This window comes from Ictidomys tridecemlineatus, chromosome 13, assembly GCF_052094955.1.
Source record: "Ictidomys tridecemlineatus isolate mIctTri1 chromosome 13, mIctTri1.hap1, whole genome shotgun sequence".
Taxonomy (NCBI): domain Eukaryota; kingdom Metazoa; phylum Chordata; class Mammalia; order Rodentia; family Sciuridae; genus Ictidomys; species Ictidomys tridecemlineatus.
The window spans coordinates 5,331,207-5,349,221 of NC_135489.1; the positions used below are offsets into that span (position 1 = coordinate 5,331,207).

At 39.2% G+C, this 18,015-nt stretch overlaps 1 protein-coding gene across 10 annotated transcripts in view; it reads left to right on the forward strand.

Moving 5' to 3' along the window:
- Positions 1–18,015, forward strand: part of Neto1 (neuropilin and tolloid like 1) — a 109,618-nt gene that overhangs the window by 75,726 nt on the left and 15,877 nt on the right. For 8 of the 10 annotated variants that reach the window (XM_040272110.2, XM_005339879.4, XM_078029886.1 and 5 more), the window contains exon 7: positions 1,222–1,450. In XM_040272110.2, coding sequence (XP_040128044.1) covers positions 1,222–1,450 — 229 coding nt within the window. Of the gene's footprint in view, positions 1–1,221; positions 1,451–1,725; positions 1,809–18,015 lie in introns of those variants that run through there. The other 2 variants (XM_078029887.1, XM_078029889.1) reach the window with 2 other exon arrangements.

The window sequence follows — 18,015 nt, forward strand, 5'->3', positions numbered from 1 at the left end:
TAGATAAGCATGTTAAAATACAGAGCCAAGCCCTTGGGGGATCCTGTATGAAGGCTGCCGTTCATTCCAGAACCATCTGAGTACCCCTCCTATTGTGCCTAGGCTTTTTAGTCTGGCTTTGTCTTTCTTCATACAATCCCCACAGTTTGACGTGGTTTCCTGGTGTCATGACCCGATGGACACATGGGTCAGCACTGGCCTTCCTCCTGCTGGTCACCTTTGCAGGCACAAGGCCTTGGATTGTGTCTGGGGCCAAGTAAGAGGCCAACCTGCTGAGACTGCAGAATGGATGGTGAATGAACAAACAGCTCTTTAAAGACTTATCTCTGGTTGAAACAGTTGCTTGTGATTCTGAATAAATGTTGGTATGGAATCAAATATTGTCTGTAGATCAAGAATCAGTGTGTCTGAATCAATGTGGCATGTGGAAGGACATGGACTGGGTGTGAGACAGAGCTCACTACTACCTTCTAGTTTACACCTTCAGAGTCTGAGTTTCCACATCTGAATAACATAGCATAGGAGCTACTGATGGAATTGTTGGGAGTTTTAAAATGTAGCATACAACATAGGTCAAAAGTGCTTTAGATCACACGTGCTTTTTTCTCATTGTTAAATTAATGTTTATTTATGTGGATTTAGCTAAATGCTTTGACTCCAAGTATGGTGAAAATGGTGTAGACTAGCTTTGCCATTTTTAATTTACAATATACTCCACATCAAAAATGAAGCAGGGTAGTCATGTTAAATAATGTCAACCCCCTGAAATCAGAGACTTTTGATACCATTTTTGTTTTCCTTTAATAGTTAACAAATTGTTTCTTTCCATATATTTTTTGGAAGTAAAAGGAAGCTATGGAATTTTAACAAAAATGTGTCAGGAATATTTAAAACATTTTTCTAACCAAAGCAAAGAAGTGTATAAGTTTGCAAAACTAATAAGTGATTCCAAGTAAGTTATGAAAATAGATAAGGATCATTTGGGTAAAAATACTCAGTTAAGGAAAATGATACGTTTAAGTAAAAAAAGATAATAATATTGAAAAAAATTATTCAACACAATTTGTTCTTGCTTGTACATCTTCTTGCTCTCCACTGGGGGAAAATAATAAGACTGATTGCAATCAAGACTGTCTTGTGAGCCTGAAAGAGAAAGGAAGTTCTGGTACTTTCTGATCTACATTTTTGAAATGAAGAAATGTTTTTATCTTTGTTTTACAGATTTACTTACGGTTCTTAGATTATGAGATGCAGAATTCAAATGAATGCAAAAGAAACTTTGTGGCTGTGTACGATGGAAGCAGTTCTGTGGAGGATTTGAAAGCTAAGTTCTGCAGCACTGTGGCTAATGACGTGATGCTCCGCACTGGTCTGGGGGTGATCCGCATGTGGGCAGACGAGGGTAGTCGAAACAGCCGATTCCAGATGCTCTTCACATCCTTTCAAGAACGTAAGATTCTCTGCACTTGACTGTATGTCCTTCAAATATGTCATATGATGCTAGTCTCATAACCCGGTAATAGTGTTTTCTTCATGCAGTCTGAGCACAGCAGGGTGTTCTCTAAGAAGTGGCTAAATCACTGATATTTCTTTGGTTTTGATCTAGTGGCCAAAGAGTGACACATTACATTCTGATGACTTATTTTGGCATATGCATCATGGCCTTGCTTGTGAGAGTTACCTATACAATGGGGAAATGATGGGTCTTGTTTGTCTTTGGTTTAGCTCTTTCGAAGCATGCGGAACTGCAGCAGCAGCTTCTGATGAAGTCTGAGTTTAAATCTTAAAAACCTGCATAAAAATATTTGGTAGGTTCACTTTAGTAAGCTTCTCTTGCAGTCCCATTTATTTAAAATAGGTTTGTGATTACAGAGTCACAATTAAAGCATGGAAAGAGAGGGAATTGCTTCAAAAATCAGCAAATAGAAAAAGCTTCATAAAAATGTCAACAATGACACCATAGGTGATACTCAAAGTTAGCCTCTGCAGCAATGTTAGAAACTTATATCCTAAGAAATAGTGAATTGTATCAATAGACATGTTTGCAACATCTGAGAAACCCTGAGAATTTCATATTTTACAAGGTTCTGCAAATCAAAAAGAATCCTGATAAATTCAGCTTTCAAGAATCGTTACCTTTTATTTCAAAACCATACACTTGTTTAAATAAAAAAGACAATACAATGCTGATGAGATTTCACAGTTTTTTTATTATGGTCAGTGCACAATGGCCCCTGGACAGCACATTTTCTTTTCTTTCTTTTGCAACCCAGAGCTTCACATTCCCTAGGCAAGTGCTCTATCATGAGCTACATCCTCAGCCTCAAAAAAAAAAAAAATATATATATATATATACACACACACACACACACACACACATACACACACACACACACATGCATTTTAATTCACAAGAATTAAATGTATTAGACAAGTCTTTTATATAACGAATAAATAATTTTGGTTTTAAATTTCCTACTAGTTGCTCAGTGGAGACCTTCATGAGGTTAGAACCACTAAATGTCACTCAATCTTCTTAAATCTTGGTACCATCCTCCAGTTGATCAATGTCCTTCCAAATGTGATGTCAGATTCCAACAGCATGTTGTGAACCATGGAGCTGAGTAATATATTAGAGTTAGTGCATCTTTATTTCAGTAGGTATTTGAAACCGTATTAACATTTTCTGGACTACAATATGAAGGAGTTAATCCTACAGTATAACAGTTTAATATCTTCCTACAGATTGCTCTGCAAATTTAATTAATGGTACCTTTGGTGAAGGTTTAGGATTATGTCTACTTTAAATTATTTTAGTTTGCATTTGTGATAAGATACACAATCACATAAAATATACCTTCTTAACCATTTTTTGAAGTTTAATAAATATTTTCTTTATTTCTTTAAAGTGGCAGATACAGTTGTATATATTTATCATTTGCACCATGATGGTTTGAAGCATATATACATTGTGAAAAGGTTCAATCTAGCTAATAGTAATGTATCTTGTTCTTGAATACTGCTGGTAGCAAGTATTGTTTTTACCACAAAAACTATGTGATATATATATATATATATATATATATATATATATATATATATATATATATATCGGCTATATTTGGCCACTCCATAGGGTCTTTTATTTATTCAATATTCTTCCCCATTTTGGACAATACCATTTTAATTCAATTTAAATGACAAAAATATGGAAGGCAATCTAATATGTTAGATGACATACATATTCTAGATTTTTAAAATATCATGAAAAATCTGGAATTATTATCAGAACTGTATTTTTTAATGCTTTAGGCTTAAAATGAAAAATATATTATTATATTTTAAAAATCAACTAAACAAGAGCATGGAGGAATCTTGACTCTTAAGATTTAAAGATTCATTTAGACTCAATATGAGCCAAACTATATAGACAAAAATCATATTAAGCTGTGTATTAAGGAAATGCAATAATTATACAAAATGTGGGCTCATGGAAGTTGCCTGGTCAAAATGGAAGAGGTGCCGTCTGTTCTTTTCTGGGTTTTCTCGAGGAGAGTAGTCAACTGGAGGAAACTGACGAAGATGGGAAACCAGCGGGGTCATGACAAACGCCAGAGAGAAGGTGTGCTCCTCTTGGGCTCTGTGTTGTGGTTCACAGTGTGATAGCTACACAGACGCGTGCTCCGGCATGTGGATCAACGCCTAAGGTCAGATCAGTGTTGGACCAACACAGGGAGCTACTGAGCACAACTAGAGGGGAGCTGCCTAGGTCATGTGAGCTGTGAGCTAGAAGAACTGCATGGGTACCCGTAAGGAGGCTGCGGATAGTGACTAGCCTGGAAATGGACCGTCAACTGGCTTCCAGCATGACTGGTCTACTACTCTGTTCAGTACTACAACAAAAAATCACTAGCATCTGTGGTTCTTTTTAATTCTACAATAGATTATTAAATTCTATGAATCTTTAGTGGCCTACATATATAAGAAATGGCAAATTGATACCACACCACATGTAGGTGTGATCAACGTCCTTCCCCACGTGATGTCAGGTTCCAAGAGCATGTTGTGAACCATGTTTTCACTTCTGGAGCTGAGTAATATGTGAGAGTTAGTGCATCTTTATTTCTGTAGGTATTTGAAACCGTATTAATATTTTCTGATATATCTATTGGCTCTGAAAAGATTAAATCGTCTCTGGGAGTCAATCCAGTGTTGGTGAGTGAGCCACTGTGTTCTTCCTGCCTAGGGGAAAAGAGCCCCTGACCCTTGATGTGCCTCTACAGTGGATAAATGACCACTAGAGTTGGGGAGAGTTAGATGGCATTCTTGTGATCACCTTGTACAGTTACAGTAAGCCTCCACCACAACCTTTGCACACCCCCCAGTGTCATGCTGACCACTGTGTTCTGGCTGTCTGTCTTCCCCAAATGCCCATATTGGAGATCTAATCACCAGTGTGAGGCTTTAGGTATTTGGGAGACTCTTCAGTTATGAGGACAGATGCCACGTGAAAGGGGTTTGTGCCTTGATGAAAGGTCTCAGCTGCTTTGGCTCTTCTTCCTTGCTGTGTAGCACAGGGAGCTGCTCCAACTGTGAGCCAGGAAAGGGGCACTGACCAGACACAAGGCTGCGTGAGCCTTGATCTTGGACTTCCAGCCCCCAGAACTGTGAGCTCCGTCTTTCTGTTGTTGATGAGCTGTGGCATGTAGCTGTAGCATCCTGAATAGATTAGGGTGTTTGAAGTGCTTTTTTTTATCATGATGTTTTGTTTCTGCTTCATTGGCTAAAGTCATACAAAATTCTACCATTAGATGAAACAAACATGGAATCATGGGTAATAAACTATGTGGGCATAGACCAGGTCCTTATTCATTGAAATCAAGGTATTTCCTGATATTAGAGGGCTCAGGGTTTCAGAGGTCTTAGACCATCGCAGGCCAGCTCCATTCCTCAGGACTTGAGGTGAGGCTGAGCATCAGGGCGGGGAGCATAGCGGAAGGAAGAAGCTCACATCATATCCAGAAGCAGAGAGAGACTCCACTTCCCAGAAACAAATATGTACCCAAAGCCACACCCCAGTTTCTACCTCCCCCAGCCACACCCTACCACTTCAGTTACCACTCAGTTAATCCCTATCAGGGAATTAATTCACTGATTGGGTTAAGATTCTTATAACCCAATCAATCATTCCTCCTCTGAAACTTCATGCATCATCTCACATGTGAGCTTTTGGGGGACACCTCACATCCGAACCATAACAGTCCAGGACTGCATCTGGTGCTGGCAGAGCCCCAAGGTCATGAAGGGCATCACATGGTAAGAAATGGCTCAGTGTGTGTGCATGTCTACCCTCTGGTCTCTCCCCTCTTCTATAGTTACCAGGATTTAATCTAATCTGATGATTTTATCCATTCCCAACCATTTCTCAAAGACTTCACTTCTAAAATCCATCGTCAGATTCAATTTCCACCCTCTTAATACTTCCAAGTGGGGTTTTAACTCCTAAGTCCTGTAGGGGGTCACAAACCCCATTCAAACCATAGACATAACTATACAAATTCTGTGCTTATATTATGTAATATATAATTGCATACATAATATAATATAGCAAATAATAATATAGATAATACTTAATCTATGTTTTTGTCATTTCAAAAATCCATATATGGAGACTCTCACCCCCCTGAGATGGTGGGACCTCTGTGAGGTGATCATTTCAGGGGGCCAGAGCCCTTGGAAATGGGGTTGTCCCATGACAGAAGAGCCCAAGGGAGACCACTTAGCCCTCTGCCATGTGAGGTTGGAGTGAGAAGACAGGAATCTATGAGAGCACCCCCCTCACTTCACTGATACCAAATTTGTCGTGCCTGGATCTTGAACTTGAAACCCCAGCACTGTAAGAAATGAAATTCTGTGGATTATAAGCCACCTGGTTCATGGCATTTTGTTACAGTGGCTGCGCTGTAACAATCATGGGTGCACAGGAGCAGTCTGAGCTCCTGTGGTCAGAGGTGTTTATAGGAGCCTGAAGGGTAAAGCCTAGACTGCCCGCCCAGATGGTAGGAAATTGGACTCGTGGGGCCTGGAGGCCCAGAGGGCAGTTCAGATCTGTTGTCAGAAACTGAAAGAAAGAGAATCCCTGGTCTATAGTGGCAGAAAGCTCAGGAAAATCGTGTCTTGCCAGGATGCTGCCAACCAAGGTTGTGATCATGGACTGCACAGCAAAGTCACTGCCCAGTAAGGTGCCAAAGATGTCAACTGGGTTCTTCTTGCTGCTTATGGTACATGTGAGAGGGGACAAATAAATCAAAGGAAGAACAATTAGACCAAAAGTGTATTTGAACTAAATTGTTTTGAAAACGCCCACCATCCGTGGTAGTAAAAGTGTTTGCTGAAAGTATGACTTAGAGAAAAGACTGAATTTGTGGCTGTACAGGCTTTGCTAAGCCATTGGAAGCATCAAAGCGCACAGGGTTTAGCAACAAAATTGTGCTTTGAAGAGGTGAAATTGTGCCTCTACATCAAAGTAGCAGGCTCCCAGAAGGATGAAGGGCACAGACTTTTGGCCTTCACAGCAGGAGCCCAGAGAAAGGACCATTTCAAAGTGATTTATAGGGGTGGCTTCACTTAATGCAGCAAAACTCCCTGAATCTCACGCAAGGCCTACAAGGTTCTTAAGAAAATCATTTCAGCAGAAATACTGTCAACTTAGATTGAAAGGCACAGAGAAGCAAAAGAAAAGGTTGTCAGAACCCCAAAATGAAGCAATCTGATAAGAATACTCAGCTGCATATATATTTTACATTGCATGAGAGAACTCAGCAGAGCCAGGAGCTACAGAAGGGTGATTCTTGGACCTTAAAACATACTCAAGAAAAATCAACATCTCCCCTCATGGATTTCAAAAGGATGGTAACCTAGTTACTCCTCTTTGCCTCTATTTTCCCTTTGAACCAGAATTTTAAACTTGCCCCCTACAATGTGCTGGGAATTTGGGGGCCAGAGATCTTGTGTCTTTGGTTTCCTGTGCCCACACATGGAGAGAAACTTCCCCTGGGCTTTCAGAATCCTCAAGAATCACACCCAGAAATCTCCTCAAAGGGTTTTGAAAATTTAGATGACAAGATTTCCAACTTCAAGCCAATGGGTTTTATATCACATTTTGGGCTTTGAGTCAATGTATCACAGAATGATATTCATGGAAACAGTGGGCAAAGGAAAATGTATGACGAAGCACTGGCAGCCAGAGAAGAATGATGGGAATTCTCTCAGGACCCCAACATTTCTAACCCTGGTTGTACAAACTTTGGTCTTTTCCTTGGATACAGAGTCTGTGGAAGTAATGGGTGATTTCTCCATGATCATGTTATGTTATATGACAAAAGTGATGTGGCACATGGAGTTAAAGTCCCTAATCAATTGATTTTACATGAGTCTAAAAGGAAACCATCTTAGTGGGTCTGGCCTAACCAAATATTCCCACTTAAAAGAAGTTCTGAAACCCAGGAATGGAAGAAATCAGAAAGATTCTGCACTGTAGCACCTGTTCCTGCTGGCCACCGAGGAACAAACTGTCACATAGAAGACCTGGGCAGGGAGTTACAGGTGGTATTCTAGAGCTTAGGATCCTTCAGTTGGAAAGCAGCAAGAAAGCAGGTAGCCCTGTCCTATAAATCCAAAGTACTGAGTTCCCCCAGCACCATGAAGTCTAAGAAGCCCACCTGCTTACCTGAGAACCCAACCCAAGCTCACACCTTGACATTAAACTGTACAGCCCTAAGAAAGAACTCATCTAAGTCCCACCAAGACATGTGACATGAACAAGGGCATGATAACAAATGGTTGTTGTTTTAAGACAGTAATTTTGTGGTACTTTAGAACTCAGTCATAAAAACCAACATATTCCTATTGCAATGATGTGGATTTTTAATGATATAAGTGTCAATCTTAACATATTACATAAAACATTAATTTATTATTGATTATGAATATATTACTAATTCTAAATTTGGTAGTTTATGAACCCTGGCAAAAAATAATTATACAAAAGCAAGGAAAAATAACTACTCCAACATCAGTTGACCCTAAAACTTGAGTGACTACCACTGTCTTCTAAGCCTAAGCATCAGTGATTTTTCATTGTGTTATTCCTATTTGCACTTTTGCTGTGTAAACAATTGAGCACTCAGAAGTTGATGCATACAGCTGAGTAAGATGGTTGCTTTTCCTAAATGTGCTACTGAACCACACTCATTCAAATTCAACTCAAGGGTGTGACTCACTGCACAGAATCTTCATTTATATCTGGTATTCTGTTCTGCACCTCCCACCACATGTTTCCTCATTGACTTTAGTAATTACCCAATAAAACTTTTTATTCTACAAAGCTGAATTCCTGCTAGCAGAGTGTTTTTCTCAGCACTTGTCTGTATTTGTTGGATCCTTGATCTTCTGCAGGTGATGGGTTATGATTTCAGCCCTCAGTTTTATTATATTTTCCTGTCTAGAACATGGTATAGCCTTCCATCTAGGTCTTGTTTACAAAGTTGGCATTCTGTCCTGGATAGTGCTTGTTTCTAATTTTGAAATAACTAAGTAAAACCCAATAAACTAAATTTGATGGATCTTAAACAAGAAAGAATTACAGATGATAACTTTAAATGTCAGTGAGTTTGTTCACCATGTTCAGTGACACTTTGAGAATATGCACCAAATATGCTGACAATAATCTGGTCAAGTTTATCTTTGTAACCACTTCTCAGAACAAAACAGAAAAAAAGATGACTTTATGTTAGTTACAGAAAAGTAAACAAGCACATTTTTAAATTAGAATTCTTTATTTAAAGAATGAAAGAGAGAAGACGGGAAAAAAAACACGAATCTTCTCAGTGCAATATTTCACAGAAATAATATTTGTTCAACAATAATGGTTTTTCCTCTTAAAAAAGTGAAGGCAATGGGCTGGGGATGTGGCTCAAGCAGTAGCATGCTCGCCTGGCATGCGAGCAGCCTGGGTTCGCTCCTCAGCACCACATACAAACAAAGATGTTGTGTCCACCGAAAACTAAAAAATAAATATTAAAAAAAAATTTTTAAAAAGTGAAGGCAAACACAATTACAACTGTGTGGTACTTCCTAAAGTCAAAAGGCAGTGCGTTTATCCTGCTTTTCTCCAAACAAAGAGAATTTTGTGTACTAAAGAAGGCAGTGTGACCAAATATAGTGTTTTCTAAATTGTAGATTGATCTTGACATATGTCTAAATACCTCAAAATTATGAATTGATGTGTCCTAATAAGATTAAGACCACTTTTTGGTGTAGGAAGTATTTCCTGATGACTGTCATACAGGAGCATCAATACCAGATGGTAGAGGCATAAACTTCAAGTGTACACAAAGCATGCTGGGGAAATGCTGGATGTGTGTCATAGTTTGGCAGGTTTTCTTAAAGTACCCATAAAAACAGTATAAGAGAAAATATCGCTCTACTCAAACATATAAAATTTAAAATATGTGTTAATATGAAAACATTGTAGGTACAATAAATAGGGGAAAGATGAATCAGAGAACAGTTCGCAAGATAAACCTCAGGCAATAAGTAAATTTTTATTCTCCAAAGAATAAACGTTGAATAAGACAAAACAAAAGGATACTTATCCTGTTAGAAAATGAGGCAAATGGAGTGAAAGATTGATTTACAGAGGAAGAGCAAATGATCAGTTGTCTAGGAAGCAAAAATGCACATGATAATGTCCAATCATGATGCCATTGCCTGTTCATGTGCCGAGTTATTAACAAAGGGATGGGATTCCCAATTGGTAGGAGGCAGGGCGAGGTGAAAGCCAATATGCTGCTGGGAGGAAAAGGAAAGTGTTCTGAAGGGCAGTGTAAAACTAGGCCTCAGAATTACAGAACACAGAGCAGACCAAGATGGGTCTCACCTCATCCTCTAGGCTAGTAACCTCTAAGAGTATGGACTATGTGACGGGTGTGTTTGAAATAATGGGGAAAAATGGAAAATGCTAAGTGGTTTGGCTCAGTGGTCCTAGGAGCACACGTAGACTTCATTGTTAAGGTGATGGGGTGGGTGAAAGCTGGCCTAAAACTGTACCGAAACAAGCCACTAAGAGCATGTAGAAATCAACACACATGTCATCACCAATATACTGTAAATATATGGGATCCATATTTAGTATATAGCACCTGTTCAACACATAACACATGTGCAGAGGACAATGAAATTAAGATATTAATACTAATTATTTTTAGGTTATAATGGTTTCTTTATTCTTTCTTTTTTTCTGCTCTTTGGGATATTTATATTGTTTTGTTAATAGATATGAAATCAAGATCTAATTGGAGGTATTAAGTCTAGGAAAATAAGACTGTACATACTATTTTCTAAATTGAGATGATTAATACTCATCTATATTTTCAGAAAACAATCGATCAATACAGTTTTAGTTATGCTGATAGCTAAGGGTATGTCATTGCTGTCTAATGATCTATTCTCTCAGACTAAAAACCACTGTGAATCCACCACAATAGACATTTTCCAGTTTGTCATCTGACATGCATTCAACCAAGTACTGGGGATGAGTTCCTCGGTGAAGCCCTGCAGTGTGCAACCTCCCAGGACACTAGAGCCTCCGCACTTGCCTCCCACTTGATTCTGAGTGAACATACCCTTGAATTCACCTCCTCATTGTAAAGACAGAAAGATGTTACCCTGGGCACATTTCACAGCCAGTCCCCATGTGGATTGTCAGAGACTCCTGGTTGACAGCAGCTGCCCTCCCAAGTGGAGGTCCATTCCTACTTTTCCATTTCTGGCGGCCACTTCCCCTCCTCGCTGTGTGGACAGCAGCCCTATCTCTGCAGAAGGCTGGCCAGTCAATGCTCTGACCACCGGAGCTGCCAGCCCTGGCTATTCACGGTGCATCAGTCTCCTACTGTAGTTGTAACGCAGTGTTCAAACAACAGTTCCGTTCACTACCTGCCACTTCTGGAGGGTTGTGGGGAAAGAAGGTCCCCTACATTTTTCCAGGGCTGTATCCTTGGCCCATGCCACTTCTTCAGGACCAGCAGCACAGCACCATGCATAATTCTGTTTTCTGTGACACCACCTCTGTCCCAGTCACCTTCTCTCTCCCTCTCTGTCTACTGATTACACTGACCCTCCTGGATGATCCAGGGAAGTCTCCTCCACCTGGAAGGCCTTAATTTCATTGCACCTGTGAAGGTTTTTGGACACAGACTGTAATCTTCCAAGGCTCTGATAATTAACATGGGGACACGGAGGGAGAGGGCATTGCTCAATTTACCACAGTAGGTTGGATATTTCTCTTCTACTTTTTTCTTATTTTATTAACTAATGAGCCGTTTGTCTGAAATTATGGGAAGACTAATTAGGTAATCTTGAAGCTCGATTGTATACAATGCCAATTGGTAATAGTGCATCTGAACACATGTCCACCTCACAACTATTAAGTTCTCATCTATATAAAGAAATTATTATTATCATTATTTAATTTTATTGTTTTCCATAAATGGAGCACAAATTTTCATTTCTCTGGTTGTACATGATACAGAGTCACACCTTTCGTGTAATCATACTCATACATAGGGGTAATGATGTCCATCTCATTCTACCATCTTCTTTCCCACACACTCCCCTTCTGTTCCACCCAAAGTACCTCCATTCTTCTCTTGCCCCCTGACCATTAGGAAATTATTTTTTAAATTAATTATTTTATTACTACAGAAATATCTACAAAATGGAAATGTGCTCCAAAGATCAATATAATTTACCTTGATATAAATTGAATATGTGGTTTGGAATTTTAAAGTGAATATGTGTTTAGAAGTTTAAAACTAATGCTCACTATTTTCCAGAAACAAAACTACAAATTAACTTTTAAAAACTTGTTTTGTTATTTAAAAATAAATCCATAATTAAGATGACAAGAATTGTAAGAGCATGTGCTCAGGGACAGTCATTTAGTTCTGCCCCTTTGTTGTTTGTAATGACTAGACTTTAGACTTCTAATCCCTTTTCAAAAAAATGGGGAAACATCACAGTGAATGGGTAAAGTTTTGAATACATGTGTCGGGAACTGAGCAAACAGCCAATGGAAGGTGGCTGATATCTCCCTGTAAGCAGGATCATAGCACCCTGAAACCTTGATAGTTAACACTGCTCACTTTCAAATGCAATGAGGCTGTTAAGCTAAGGAAAGTGGTGAAAGTATATCACCTGCCAGGCACACCCTCTTTCCTTTCTTCCCTCTCTCCTCTATCTTCTTCTTTTTCACCTTTTTACACTTTTCTTTCAGCCCAATCATACCATAAAAGAAAACACAAAAGCATTTTAAATTTGAAATGTATTCTCTCGATGGACTTTTATTTTTGACATGGTTTCTCCAACCCCTGAAAAAAACTCTTCTGTGTTTATTCACATAGTTTAATGAATCACGTAACATTAAAGTCGATTCATTCTGGTGACTTGTTAGATCAAAACAATCGCATTAATTGAAACAACCTAGCTCCTGAGTTTCTTCCCTGAAGAGCTCAGCCTGTGGGGCCTTCGCTGAAGGTTCCCTGGCCACGCGGCCTGCCGTGGTGGGTCAAGCCACCCTGTGGACAAACATGAAGGCAGCTGGCTTCCTGTGATTTGGGGAAGGATCCATTGGGATAATATGTATGATCTCTCTGGTTCAGGTTCTGCAGCCGCTGTAGTTCACATCCATCACTGAAACTACACACTATAGGTTTGCTCCATGGAGACAGAAAATGAGTATCTTGATGCATTAGCACACGAAGTACAGAGTCATCACCAGCTCCAGGGTCTGTGGTCTTTATTTACCACAAGTTCCCTTTTTGGATTTTGGCATGTTTATCAATGAAACCAAGTAGGGTACCTTTATAAAAACAATATGTCTAAATGAACCAAGTGTTGCCTACGTGCATAAAACAGCCACCTAAACGAATCCTGGACCTCGAGTCCCAGGCCTAATAATAATCAGAGCGCAGACTCAGAGCAATTCAGGATCTCCTCATTGTAATTGCAGCATCTAATTGCACAAAATGAATAAATCATTGTGCAGCTGACCCAAGGCAGAGATGATAGCATAAAAATATACAGTAATTTCTTGGAATGAAAAAGGAATAGATAACTCGTGATGTGGTTCACACCATGTGACAGGAAAGAAATTGTCCCTATCTGCAGAATATAATTTTCACATAAAATGTCTTTCTGTTTTCTTAAAATAATATCTTTTAAAATAGCAGGAATGCATGGTTGAGGAGGAATCTAATAATTGTATGTGAGATTAAACTCAAGTTCTTGAACAGAATGTCCCATATTTAAAAAAGGAGAGTAAGATGTAACTTACTTGAAAATGCTGAATATTTTTGATGATTACTCTAGTCACAGCATTTTGGGAACAGGTATTGATTTTTTCAAAACAAACATGAAAATAATGCAGGACATGAAGAGAAGATGCACAAATCTATTTTGACCTCAAATTTCTTCAGCATTTTTCAAATAGAATGTCATTTCTTGTATCTAGGCAGCATAAGGGCCACATGAAGGTTAAAATATAGTGACAGGGGAAATTTTTCCATTTATTTTAGAGAAAAAAAAACCAAACATTTGTTTTGGGGGCAATGCTGAGGCCTGATATTCTTTATACTTTCTAACAATTTTGCTCCTATAATTAAAATACCACAGTGAAAAATGACAATTAAAGCAAAATATACATTTTCAATCCAGTCTTGAAGTTTCAAAAGTGCATACTGAATTGATTACTTATCATTCCCATCTCTGATGTTTCAGTTCTTTTCCTCCATCAACTTTGTCAGGAAAAGCTTGAAATTCCTTAGAAATCAAAGCCACTGTCAGATCTAGTGAAAGGGTAGCACTTCATATGCATGGTGCTGCCTCAAGAATTTCCACTGGGGTACGTGGCCTGCCAGCAAGCCTGCATTAAGCACCTAATGAAGCAGCACAGGGATTTGCCATTTGGCCTTAGATGAGGAGGTAAATGATGCTCAGGTAAGTTAATTAAAGAGAGAAAGCTCAGTTCCTCACAAGGGCGGTGGAAGAAACCACCCAGGGTCACCTGTGGGGCAGCAGGGATGGGTGCATGTGCTGTACTGGTGCTGGTGACGGCTGAGTTCGGAGGCACAGGTAGGCCTGGGGCAGTCAGCGGCTGTGAGCATAGAAGCCGCTGTGAGCTAAGGACGTGGAACTAAGTCTACAAGGAAGGAACTGGAGTATCTCTAGCAGTGGGGAGTCACGGTCTGGTTGAGACTGCCCAGTGGCCAAGCTCCCAGTGGCCCATGTCTCCAAAGACCCTGTGCAGAGGGTGAGGTGGCCATGCTCTGTGGCAGCAGTGGAGACTCTAACAAGAGCCTGGGGTTGAGGCACAAGTGATGGCCAGTTTGCTCAAGGCTGTCCAGGAAGAAAGGACTCAGGAAAACCTTGAGCCTCAGGGCTGGGGGAGGCCAGACCCTGTACTCTGTGTGGGGGAAGAGTCAAGGTGCAGGAGGACACTAAGAGGACTAGGGGGATGAGGATCCTCTGTGGCCCCAGTCAGCCCTGCTTCACTCGAGACAGTAACTAGAATTCCAAGTGGAGATGTTGAGAAGCCATTTGAATGATCAGGGCAAGTCTGGTTCTCAGACATGAGTCAGAGCCGGTGTGAGCCCAGAGTCAAGGGCGTGGGCTCAGAGTGCAGCTGAGGGCATCACAAAAAGGTCGAGGCGGGAGAAGAGAGGGAGCCCGTGGTGGCTCTGGAAGTCTGACTACAGACGTCTGCAGACACCAGCCACGTGGCCTCAGAAGGCAGAGAGCACACCTAAATTGATCAAAATTTCTATGAATAAAATCAACGGAGTTTCGGGTGTGCTAGATTTTGCTGTGTAGTATGAATTCACTACCTAACTGTATATAATGCTGACATGATTAAAACAATGTGAAGCTTTTTTCACATCTCGGAACCAAATACAGCAAGAGGCTCCATAGCATCATGAGGTTCAGAAAGTTTTAATAAACGTAGACATGGGTCCAAGCTGCGTGCAGGGGTGCACGCCTTCAATCCCCAGTGACTCGGGAGGCAAGGCAGGAGGATCACAAGGTCAAGGCAAGCCTCAGCAACACAGCAAGGCCCTAAGAAACTTAGTGAGAAAGGATGAAAATGAAGAAAGAAAAGAAGCAGAAGTCCCAAGGGACTGGGTGTGGCACTGGGGTGTGGACGGATGTGCGGTAAGTGTGCATGTGTGTGAAGGAGCATGTGGCTGTGCCCACAGGCTGGCAGAGGTAGAAGACAGGATTATAAGGGAAGCAGGAAATGAGGGGGACTTGCAGGGAGAACGGTGGGTGGGCGTGGCCAGGGGGGTCAGTGACCCTGGGACTTGTGCCAGTTCAGATGATCAGTGGAACCATCGAAACATTATAAATTGCAGATTTTCTTGATGCAGTATTATGATTCATTTGAATTCATCTACAAATGATAGTTTTACTAGTCACAAATACAGGTTTTTGAATTATCAGTGTTTCAGAGAGAAATCTACCCCTTTTACTTCAATTTTATTTTAATAGTTCTTGAATATTATTTAGTGAATTACTGGATTTATTTTAAAAACAGAATGGAATAATCCAAGTAGAATAAGCTTTAATGGCTTCAGCATTCAAGTAGCAACTATAGGTATAAAGCCCTTTAATTGTGGATTCAAAACAGTGCTTGCTAACAGATCAGACAGATCAGACACACAGGAGAATGATGCTATACTCTGAGGTCTGTGGCATTGTAAGACATGTGTTTTATGATTCCTTATTTAACACACTCTGTAAAACTTCCTTAATTTTGTATGTTGGCTATCCATCTTTCTTGCTTCATAATTAAAATGTGCTCAAAATTATTTCTGTCTCCTGCTAAATAGTTTATTTCTAAAGAGTCAGTAGGATGTGCATATAAACGTGGTTAGTCACAGGTGCATGCAATCCTAATGAAGGATTGAAACACTGTCACTGAAGTTTAGTGTGTGGCCGCCACCTTGTGGTCAGAATGGGAACAGATGTAAGTTTAAAAGAAAAGGAAAAAATAAATAAAAACAAAAGGAAAAAAATTTAAAATGAAAACAACCAAAACCTAGAAACAATGAAATACATTTTAAGTTCTTTATTCTTGGATATAGCCAAGTATAGATGTCATGCAAAAATTACCATTTGCAGACTCAAAAATCCCATAGACAAAATTGGATTTCTTGGTTAACATTTGGTATTCTTTTCCTGAAATGTTATGAGATTTTCCCCAATAATGAAACTACACGGGGTGTTTTTATACATATACTTTTAATTCTGTGTATACATGTCTATGTAAAAAATCTGAAAAGAGCTAAGTACAGTGTAATTGGAGTAATTTCTAGAAATTACTATTGCATTTTGACTTATGTATTTTCAATAACATTTCCATAAGAGTTTTTATAGTTCTTCAAAAGTATGTTCTTATTTGTCACCCAAGTTTATGTCTTGTAATATCCTAGACTATTCTATATCTCCTTAAGAATTAAGGATTTTTTTTGTTATGATTTTAAACACAAGGGTGATACTTCCTGAAGTTTAAAAATGTTTTTTTTGTGAGCAAATGAAATTAGAACTACTTGGATTAAATGTTAAACAAAGTTGAACAGGCTTTTTTGCCGTGCAACTTCTCTGACAACTTCAGTTTGCAGTTGACTCTAAGCAAGTCCCAAACCCTGCTTCTTGGTCTCACTTTCTCACAATATACTTCTTCCCTTCTGGAGTTAAACATCGTACTAAATTTTGTGTTTCCAAAGAACTAGTTGTGAAATGTGTAGATAACTATTCACTGGACACACTTTGAATTGAAAAATTGCAGTTAAAATACCTATAAATATAAAATCTGAATGTATGCAATTTCTGAAAATTGTGTTACTACCATTGTAAGAAAATATTGTCACTTTAATTCATGCCTCAATTGTATAGGATCACTCAACACTTTGAGAAATCATTCCTTTTATATTGGAGCCAACAAACCAAGATGCATTCTCTTCTAAATATTGTTTATCATGTCTTTCCAAATGAGACATGAATATCTACCTGACAATTTGATGTTAAAGAATGCATGTTATTTTGATGGTGAAACTGTTAAATATTTGATTGTGAAACTGTTAAAAATGGAATATCAAAAGTAAATATCTTAAAAACAGTTAAGTCTTTCTCCCATTACGTAGTACAACCCCATGCTGAAACTTACAATTATCAAGATATTTAGTAGGCATAAATTTTGTTTCCTTCTCCCCTTTTAGAATCAAACCAGTGTTTTATGCTGGGCAGGGATGTGCAGAGACATATACCCTCCAGGATATAAATGTACCTAAGCCTCACGGAATCTCTAGTTTCAGGGACACCCCAATCATATGTTTGAACTTTTCATCCTCATGCTGTGCTAACAAGGGTCCGTAAATGACAGTCCCTACTTCACAAGTTAAGAAATTCGGTATCCAGTAAGTCACTTAAATTTTGTATCATTCATCTCCTCCACATTGAAAAGTTTTATTTTATATTTGGTAAGTTTCATAGTAGAATAGTTCAAAAATAGCTAAACTCTATTTATCATATACACTGGGACAGTATCTGTTTTATGGTGTTTATGAGTTTATCACATTTAATTCTCATGATGACTCTATGTGGTAAAGATTGTCACCATCAGACAGATGTAAACTGGAACAAAAACATTTGAATATGTTTGCTCAGAGTCACACAACCAAGAAGTGCTGGGCCCATTGTTCAAAATGAGATGTTTTGACTCACAGTCTCTGTGCAACATTCTCCTCACACAGTCACCAACATGCCTCTGTGCGTCTGTATAGCCACACTATGTTCTGGACATAATGCAATCTCTAGAGCAAGCATTACCTTCCCTTATTTGGCAGATGCGGTAACTGGGTAACTGAATGCTTAGCCAGCTCCAGAGCAAGGAGTTTGAAA